The following is a 10,560-nucleotide window of genomic DNA, read 5'->3' as shown; positions in this document are numbered from 1 at the left end:
TGGTCACTTACACCACAACAGAAGGAAGCATCACCAACCAAGGACAGGGCAGTGCTCATTAAAGGGTGGAGACGTAGATATTTCGAAGACAATGTGACAGCTTCTCCAATAAATGTGTACACCTTCCATGAGAAATACTCAATGCACTGTGTCCTCCAGATTCTGTAATACAATGTCGTCTATACTGATGATCCCCCTGTCTGCTGTCACATCCCGGCTTCCCAGCCACCCCGGTGACAACCTGAATCTAACACTTATATCTGCTTGGCTTAAGGCTTTGCCACATACATGCTCATGGGCTTGCCAAAGGTGTATTTTTTAGCTTCTCTGGGTCTGATTGTTATGTAAACAAAGTTATACTTTTTTTGTTTTACATAGAATCTCACTATGGATGTCTGGTTCAGAATTTACTACATAGACCCGATTGGCCTTGAACTCAGAAATTCACCAGCATCATCATACCAGGACCTATGTTAGATTTTCCCCCAATGTTCAGGAATAAACCCAAAGCCTGATTCAAAGAACAAGCACTTTGCCACAGAGATGCACCTCACACTCCCAGCCTACCCGCCTGCCTGCCTGCCTGTTTGTCTGTCTGTCTGTCTGTCTCTCGTTTTTCTCTGTCCTTTCTTCTTCCTTCTTTGTCATTAACAGGGTCTCACTATACAGCCCAGGCCAGTTTGCACCCCCAATCCTGATCCTCCTGCCTCTGCCTCCCAAGTTCTAGGATTACAGCCATGTGATACCATGCCCAGTCACCTGCTTCATTTCTATGTCTTGTGGCTTTACCAGTTTACATGGTGTCTTTGAGGTTCCCACAACTGATATGTGGATGCCCTAACATGCACCCTGCCTGTACTGCCCTCTGGTTGGCTATGTAAGCACCCAAGACAGCATTTTTCCCTTCTGTGGTTAAACACTTAAAGCCTCTTTTCCTTTTCTCTTCTCTCTCCTTCCTTCCCGCCCCTTTCTGCTGGTGTTATGAAATACGACACAAGCACACATCACTAAGACCTGTTTTTTATGTTAGTTCTGCTGATCCTCCATATATACACTGATATGCACAGAGATATAGAGGAGATATATTTTGATGAATTGCTTTTAATAGCAGTGTGGCAAATTGGTCAATATTTCTTTGTGGCTTAGGCCTTTGGCTCTGACTTAAGAAATTTTCATTCAAGCACATGCTTGCAATCCCAGCACACATGACAGAGGCAGGAGAAACTGGAGTTTTATCCTCAGCTACATGGTAAACTCTAGGTCATCTTAGACGACATACGATGGTGGAGAGATGGTTTGGCAGTCACAAGCACTGGCTTCTCATCCAGGTTTGCACCCCGTAGAAGCTCACAGTGGCCTCTAACTCCATCTCTAGGGGATCCAACTTCCTCTCTGGCCCTGTCTGAGCACTGCCATGTACAGTAACATGCACGGGGGGTACAAACCCTCATGCAAATAAAAAGAAAAATAATATTTTCAATAAAATAAACAACCTAAGAAGATGAAGAGGAGGGGGAGACTAGTCATAACAGGAAGAAGAGAAGGTGACGCCCTAAAATTTGAATTGTTTTCCTGAATTGTAAACATGTTTGTGTTTAACTCCTTACATTCTATATTTTATGATTACTGAGTGCGTATTGTGTGTGCACGTGCATGCCACAGTCAGGGCAGACCTTCATGGAATCAGTTCCCTCCTTCCACAGTCACGTGAGGTACGAACACTGAATGCTATTCCCCAGGCTTGTGGAGCATCGTCACCAACTGAGCCAGCGCGGTTCACACTGGTACACTGTGGTCTTCTAGTAGGAGCTGTAGTCTTAAGTCTTGGTGTTTCGGCTCTCTTCTTACGTATCTGTAAGTCTTCATCAACCATGGTCAAGTCCTCTGCGATCTTGGGATGAAGCAATCGAGTTCCTAAAAGGAAAATCAAATTTGGGCTAGAGAGATGGTTCCACTGAGAGCAGCGGCTGCTCTGTCAGGAACGCTGAGTTCACTTCTTAGCACCCAGCCTGGGTGTCTCACAGCCCAGCTCAAGGGATTAATGCCTCCTTCTGGCCTCTGTAAGACCTGTCTTACAAGATGCATAGACAGAAAGACGGACAGACAGACATGAAAAACAACACAAAGTTTTATAAAAGGGAAGGTTTTCTGAAAAGTCCATGTTGGGACTTTGAGTGCGAGCCCCTCTCTCAGGCAGGGATTCTGTTGCTGTGAAGAAACACCAACCACAACCAAAAGCAACTTGGGGAAGAAAAGGTTTATTCTGTTGTCTCTTCCATATCTCAGACCAGCATCAAAAGCAGTCAAAACAGAAGACAGACAGGGCAGGAACCCCGAGACAGGAGCTGATGCAGAGGCCATGGAGGGCGGCCACTTACTGTTCCTCTCCTCATGGCTTGCTCAGCCTGCTTTCTTATAGAACCCAGTGCCACCAGCCCAGAGCTGAAACAGGAAGTCTGTCCCTGTATGTAGTCCTGGTAGCTTGCTGTCCTGGAACTCACAGAGATCCTCCTGCCTCTGCCTCCCCACTGTGGACATCAAATGTCTGTATCACTCTGCCTGCATGGAGCTGTTTCTCAGCTGAGGTTTCCTTCCCTCAGGAGACTCTAGCTTGGGCCAATTGGACATTAGACCCAGGCAGCACAGAGCCTCCAATGCACCGTTAGGATAACCTCCTTATCTATGAGCATGGACTGTAAGCACAATGACTTGGGAACTTTGAAAATACCTTCTAAGGGTCAGTGGGATGGATCAGCCTTGTGGTGAAATCCTGGTCACCTGATGTCAGTGCCCAGGACTTAGGGAAGAAGGAGAGATCCAACTCCCATAAGTTGTCCTCAGACTCCCATGTGCAGGCTGCACTGCATCCCCACACTCACAAACACATCCCACACCACATGCACAATAAATAATATTTAAAACTAATAATAAAATGTTCTTTAATAAATGATTTCCTCTTTGAAACTTGTTTGTATGTTTGTTAAAGTTGATTTTGAATACAATATACATTTATTTTTACTTTTTAAATCATTTGTTTTATTTTAATTGTGTGTTTGTGTGTGAGTGTGTGTGTGTGTGTGTCACACATACACATGCAGGGGTGAGTGCAGTGCCCCTGGCTAACGGAATGACGTGATGGATCTCCCAGAGCTGAAGTCACAGTTGAGTCTGAGCCGTCTCGTGTGGTTAGTTGGATACAAACTGGGGTCCTCTGAAAGAGCAGCAATGCTCTCAGCCCCTGAGCTGTCTCTCCAGTCCTTGTCTTTTATTTTAATTAGTGTGTATGTGTGTGTGTGTGTGTGTGTGTGTCTGTGACTGTGTGCATATGTGCATGTAAATGCAGTTCTTCATGAAGCTCAGAGGTGACTCTGACCCATAAACCACCTCTCCACCTTCTTATATTAATTTAACTATGATTTATTCCTTAAGCCTGCATTTTTTTCTTTTAATGGATTGTGTGTGTGAGATCAGAGCTTCAGAAATCCCTAGATCTACAGGTGATTTCTGTGCTACCTCGTGTGTGTGCTGGGACTAGAACTTGGGTCTTCTGGAAGAAGAAGCAAATGTTCTTAACCACTGAACCCTCCCTCCAGCCCCTTATATTTACTTTAAATGGTGTCCTTAGACTGGAGTTGTGGCTCAATGGCAGCAAGGTTCTCTACCATGCACAGAACCCTGGGTTTGATGCCAGTACCACACAAAAAGGAAAAGATTATGATTAAGTGGTATTTTATGTGGTGGGAATGTATGCGTGTGAGGATGTGGGCTTCGTGTGTCTGTGGCAGGGCTGAGGTAGGTTGTGTATGTGTCTGTGTATGTGGTGTATGTGTGTTTCTGTGTGTGGGGTTTGTATGTATATGTGTGTGGTATGTGTGTATTCATGCATGCTGGGTTACATGTGTGTATGTGTATGCACTGTATGTCTTAGTATATGTATGTATATGTCTGTGGTATGTATATGTATGGTTTGTGGAGTGTGTGTGGTGTGGGTGCATGTACTCGTCTGTGTAACTATGAGCCTCTGTGTGTGTGTGTGTGTGTGTGTGTTTCCAAGTGTGTTTCTAACCTTCATCCTGTGAAAACCTTGATACCAGAGAGAGTGTACCTACATCTATCCACACTTGCAATTGTTCCTCTGGATTTAAGCCAACTGCAGATTCCCACAACTTGGGAGACTGACAAGGGAGGGGGAGAGCTTGAAGCCAGCGTGGGCTGCACAGCAAAACTCCAGAACAAGAGTTTGTGTATTCAAATTGGTGGGCAGAAGACTTGCCTAGCATTCTTGAAACCGTGCATTCAATCTCCAGGTGCTCATAAAACCAAGCATGATAGGGAATGCCTTTAACCACAACATTTGATGCTGGAAAAAGGAAAATCAGAAGTTCAAGGCCAGCTTGAGCTACATGAAGCCTCGCCAATGCCTGTGGCCCTAGTAGCCATTGTGACAGATGTCCCTGGCCAGAAAAATCCCTGCTCTGAGGTCTATCTCATTGCTGCCCCAGACTGAGCCTTAGCAACACCCTTTGCCATCCTGGGCTTTGCCTAAGCTACTGCCATGGGCTTAGCCTGTGCTACCTTGTGCTCTCTTGTTACTGCAGCCAGCCTGCCTTTGGTTGCTCTCCTCTCCCATAATCCCCTGCAATCCAGTAACCTCCTGAGTGAAGGGTTTGCTGGATTCCATCTTTTGTCTCTCTGCATCTCTCCTTGTGAACCCTACCTGCCTTTCACGCTGAGGTCTAGCATTGCATCCATTGATTAGAGGAAGTTCCTGTTCACCTGACTGGACCTCCCATGCCATGACTTGGTCTTCTCAAAGACTGACATCATCTTTCTTCCCGTATGCAAAATTGAGAAGTTCTGTCAAGGAAGTTAATAAGAGAAGTGGAAAAGAGAGACCGAAAGGAAATTCACCCTGAGCTTCAAGTCCTTGCTGGGTGCTGGCAACTGTCACCTCCAAGGACAGGAGAGGGGACCACACCATGTGGCAGTTCTCTGCTCTGCTCTTCCTCCTCCTCCCAGGTAAGGAGCAGGGGCTACTGAAGCTCCCATGTCTGTGGTGTGGGTGACACAGAGGGTCTGTGTGGGGTTAGGGAAAACCGGCTGATTCACTCACCAGCTGCTAACTCCCAGGGATTCTGTGGGAATTGCAGAAAAAACAAAATGAAATACAAAAACAAAAACAAAGAGCCCACCTTCCGGAAAAGCTGACAAATGAGTAGATGAACTAATTCTTTTACAAATGTATTTTTAGCTTTATGTTTGGCACACGCAGCCTAGGATGACCCTGAACTTGTGACCTTCCAGGTTCCACACTTTGACAATTGAGATTTCTAGGCTGCAGTTCCAACTCCAGTTACATTTTGATTTTTAATTGACACAGTAATCAATACTCACAGGGGCTGGCTGTGGTGCTGAATGATTTTAATGCCAGTGCTCAGAAAGCAGAGGTAGGCCGACCGATTTGAGGGAAAACATGATGGGGTACAATGTGGCATCTGCACATTGGTACAGGAGGTAAGGATCAGAGCGGGGGCTGGGCTTTCATTAAAGCCATTTGTCAAGTCTGTGAAATCTTCTCTAGGAGGTAATTTGAAATAATCTACTGTCAACCATAGTTTTTATCTGTCTCATACAACTCTAGAAGTCGTCATTCTCATCAAATGGCAGACACCTCTGTCCCAACACCTCTCCCTCTATGCAGTCAGCCCTCTCCCTTCTTCCCTACTAACCTGCCCAGGCTGATAACCACTGTTCTGTTCTCTGCTTCTTTAAGGTTAACTTTTGTTTCTTTGAGGAAAAACTGTGTCTGTGTGGTGTATGTATGTGTAAATGTTTGTGTGTCTGTCTTTCTGTGTGTGCATACATGTGCTTTCAGGTGCACACGTGGGTGCACACACACACACACACATATGGAGGCGAAATATTGGCACTTAGCATCTTCATCGCTCTCCACCTTGTTTGTGTAGACATGGTGTCCCAGTGTGCATGGACCTCTCAGGTTCAGTCTGTCTGGCCAGTGATCTCCAAGATCCTCCTCTCTTTGGGGTAACAGCCACCCCACCCCATCACCTCACCTGGCTTTCCACCTGTCAGACACATTGTCTGACAAGATTTTCTCCCACACGGCAGACTGACTCTCCATGCTGTTGGTAGAGTCCTTTTGGCTTAAAATAAGTACATTCAGCAATTTTTGTTTTCTTACCTGTGGCACTAGGGTCATACTTGGTTCTTGGTGGTGTTGGTGTTCAAGACAATATCCTGAAGAAATTTGATTATAGTTTTCTTTCTTTTTAAATTATATATATATACACATATATATAAATGTATATATATATACACATATATAAAATTCATACATACCGGAAGAGGCTACCAGATCCAATTTGATGGTTGTAAGCCACCATGTAGTTGCTGGGAATTGAACTCACGAGCTCTGGAAGAGCAGAACATGTCTTTACCACTGAGCCATCTGTCCAGAGACTCCTGTATCATTTTGTTTACAGCGGGTATTTGATAGATGCTGCTTGTGCACGCTGTGTCAGCACCGCACCAATGGTGCTGCATCCTCAGTCCTTACCAGGAGCTCTGGACTCAGATTCTATGGATCTGAAGGACAGCAGAGGGTCTGTGTGCTGTGGGCTCTGCAGGGAAATCTGAATGGTTGCTGTCATTTTGGTCAGCCTCCAAGGCATTCATCCCTGAGACTGCCAAGACTACCACAAGTGGCTTCTGTGTGGCCATGGGATGTGACTTCTTCAGATGGACTGCATGAGGGTAATGGGTACCTAAAGAAAGGCAGTATCATGTCCAGTAGACATGGCCTTCTGACACTTCCTCCACTCCACCCATGATTGGTCATTGTCACCATTTTATCTTCTGAGAGCTATATTTGGGGTGTTATTTTCCTTTCTCTTTCTTTTCTATTCTTTCTTTCTTTTCTTTTTTTTTATTTTGATGCTTCAGACAGTAGGAAAACTATGATGATCTGTCTTGGAAAAGGGAAGCCCTTCACTGGTTATTATTCAGCTCATGAAGTCTACTTGGCAGAGTAGAGTTCCACGGAAGGACCCTAGGGGCTTTCACCTGCCTTAGACCCATGGGCCTCACTCAGGTCAAGGCTAGGCCAGTTTCCATTCTCCATCCACAATTCTTGGAATGTACTGGCTGATACTCACCTAACCTCCTATAAAGTTCCGGATAAATTTAAATGCATGTCATGATCTACCTATGCTTGCTAGCCAAGAGATTTAAAGATCAATATGCTTAGCCAATAAGTTTGAACTGTAACCTTGCTGATGTAACCTAAATCCCTAAAAAGTATGAAAACTGCTTGTTATAGCCATTCGGGTTCAACTTCTAGTTCCTTGCCTTGAGGGACTAATTGAGGGTCGATCCCAATGCACCAGAAAATAAACTTATTGCTTTGGCATCGATCTGCACCTCAGTGTTCCGCTCAGGGGCATCTTGAAACTGACTTAGGTCGGGGGTCTTATCCCACCTGGGGAGTAGGAGATCAGTGATCTGTGATTTTGTGTTTTCCAGGCTGCTCCACTGCTCAGGATCCAGTCACAGGTCCAGAGGAGGTGAGCAGTCAGGAGCAGGGCTCCCTGACCGCGCGGTGCCAATATGCCTCACACTGGAAGGATTACAGGAAGTACTGGTGCCGAGGAGCTGAGTGGAGTTCCTGTAAGATTCTCGTTGAAACCGATGCATCAGAGTGCTTGGTGAAGGAGAACCGTGTGTCTATCAGGGACGACCAGAGAAACTTCATCTTCACAGTGACCATGGAGGACCTGAGGATGAGCGATGCTGGCATTTACTGGTGTGGAATTGTGAAACCTGGATATGATCCCATGTTTAAAGTCCGTGTGGGCATTGAGCCAGGTAAGAGAAAATTTCCAGAAAATCCTGGGGAAGGATCACGGCGCCTTGTAAATCTAACTCTTACTAGGAAAATGAGCTGAGTCAGCTCTATGTGTCCTGTCATCTACTGAGATAGATGCAGAGCTGGGGAAGCCTTGTCTCCTTGTATGTGCGTCTCAGATATTCCGACTCCTGTAGATCTGAGAATTGAACTCAGAATCTCACATGTGCCAGCCAAGTACTCCATCATGAGGCTAGAGTCTCATCCTGAGTCCTCCACCCGTTAAAATAAAATAAAGGAAGCTGAGAACCTTTAATACTGGGCAAGATTCAGTAATGGGGCTCAGGTCTATGCCCTGCTTTAAACAACTACGACAAAAGAAATAGACAAAATTGGAGCTGCAGAGATGGCTCAGTGATTAAGAGCACTGGCTGCTCTTCCAGAGGAACTGCATGTTGTTCCCAGCATCTATATGGTCGCTCGCAACCATCTGCAACTCCGGTTCCAGAGAATCTGAGGCCCTCTTCAGGCCTCAATGGGTACTGCAAGTACATGGTGTGCATAATTACAACAGTCTATGGATACACACACACACACACACACACACACACACACACACACACACACACACATATGTCTTTTTAAAACTGAACTAGATAAAATGTGCAAAACCCAAAGTTTTTCAGCTTACTGCACACCAGGCAGTAATGAGTACACTCTGAAGGAAGCAAGTTTTAAAGGGGAGCTGTTTCATTTCTCTGCACATCATCTTTCCTTAGAAAAGAATTCATGTGTTAGGAATGGTGCTGCACAGGTTTAATCCCAGCTTAGGGAGGCAGAGGTAGGCAGATCTCTGAGTTTGAGGCCATGCTGATCTACAGAGTGAGTCCCAAATGATACAGCGCTACACAGAGAAACCCTGTCTCAAGGAAGGGATAGCCAGAAGGTAATCTCATTGGCTAAACACTCTGGGCCTCTAGATACCTCTTTATCATGGAGACCTCTAGGTTTTTATCCACCTGACTGATTGTTGTAATTTTGTCTTAGTGGGGTGTCATGGTCACATGCTCCAGGACAGGAAACTGGTGGGGAGCTAGTTGGAACCCCTGCTGTTCTCAGTTATGAGATGTGTTGGGTTCTAAACTTGCTACAGCCTTACCAGTTCCTCTGTCTGGTGGCATCGTCCACTGCCCCACACTCTGTCTCTAAAAACTAAAGTCAAAATTAAATTTAAAAGACAATGTAATGAGAAGTTGGTGTTTGCATTTTTCTTTTAAAATTATTTCTTTCATTTTTTATTTGATAACTCTTTATTTACATTGCAAATATTATGCCCTTTCCCAGTTTCCTGCCCATAAGCCTCCAATTCCCCCCTTCTTCTATGAGGGTGCTCCGCTCCCCGTCCACCCCCATTTATGCACCCCCAACATTCCCTTACATTGTTGGTCCAACCTAGGCAGGACCAAAGGCTTTTCCTTCCATTGGTGCCCTACAAGTCCATCCTCTGCTACATATGCAGTTAGAGCCATGGGTCAGTCCATGTATAGTTTTGGGGTAGTCGTTTAATCCCTGGAAACTCTGGTTGGTTGGCATTGTTGTTTTTATGGGTTACAAGCCCCTTCAGCTCTTTCAATCCTTTCTCTAATTCCTCTAACAGTGGGCCTATTCTCAGTTCAGGAGTTTGCTGCTAGCATTCATCTCCGCATTTGACAAGCTCTGGCTGTGTCTCTCAGGGAGAGGTCTATATCTGGCTCCTGTCAACGTGCATTTCTTAGCTTCATCAATTTATCTAGCTTTGGTGGCTGTATATGTATTGGCCACATGTGGGGCAGGCTCTGAATATCTGTTCCTTCAGTTTCTGCTCTAAATTTTCCTCCATATCCCCTTCTAAGGATATATTTGTTCCCCCTTTTAAGAAGGAGTGAAGCATCTGCATTTTGGTCATCCTTCTTCTTGAGCTACATTTGTTCTTTGGATTCGCATCTTGGGTTGTTGAAGCCTTTGGGCTAATACCCTCTTACCGGTGAGTGTATACCATGTATGTTTTACTGTGATTGGGTTACCTCACCTAGGACAATATTTTCTATTTCAATCCATTTGCCTATGAATTTCATGAAGTTATTGTTTCCGATAGCTGAGTAGTACTCCATTGTGTAGATGTACCACATTTCCTGTATCCATCCCTCTATTGAAGGGCATCTGGGTTTTTTCAAGCTTCTGGCTATTATAAATATGGCTGCTATGAACATAATAGAGCATGTCTCTTTGTTGTATGTTGGAGCATCTTTTGGGTATATGCCCAGGAGTGGTATAGCTGGGTCCTCTGGTAGTGGAATGTCCATTTTCTGAGCAACCTCCAGACTGATTTTCAGAGTAGTTGTACCAGTTTGCAATCCCCAAAACAGTGGAAGAGTGTTCTTCTTTCTCGACATCCTCACCAGCATCTGCTGTCGCTGGAGTTTTTGATCTTAACCATTCTGACTGGGGTGAGGTGGAATCTCAGGGTTGTTTTGATTTGCCTTTCCCTGATGACTAAGGATGTTGAACATTTCTTTAGGTGCTTCTTAGCCATTCGATATTCCTCAGCTGTGAATTCTTTGTTTAGCTCTGTACCCCATTTTCAATAGAGTTAATTGGCTCTCTGGAGTCTAACTTCTTGTGTTCTTTGTCTCTTTTGGCTATTAGCCCTCTATCAG

At 45.0% G+C, this 10,560-nt stretch overlaps 1 protein-coding gene across 2 annotated transcripts in view; it reads left to right on the top strand.

Annotated features, from left to right (window-relative positions):
• The first annotated feature begins 4,849 nt into the window (after positions 1-4,849).
• The window catches only part of Cd300ld (Cd300 molecule-like family member D), a 32,881-nt gene continuing 27,170 nt past the window's right edge, over positions 4,850-10,560 (top strand). Inside the window, exons 1-2 of one of the 2 annotated variants that reach the window (XM_087569206.1) lie at positions 4,850-5,019; positions 7,543-7,884. In XM_087569206.1, the coding sequence (XP_087425332.1) occupies positions 4,980-5,019; positions 7,543-7,884 (382 nt within the window). In that variant the 5' untranslated portion in view covers positions 4,850-4,979. 2 annotated transcript variants of the gene reach the window in all.

Source organism: Rattus norvegicus, chromosome 10, assembly GCF_021556685.1.
Source record: "Rattus norvegicus strain SHRSP/BbbUtx chromosome 10, alternate assembly SHRSP_T2T, whole genome shotgun sequence".
NCBI classification, from domain to species: Eukaryota; Metazoa; Chordata; class Mammalia; order Rodentia; family Muridae; genus Rattus; species Rattus norvegicus.
Note: the sequence above shows the minus strand (reverse complement) of the source record. Positions and strands in the feature narration are given on the sequence as shown.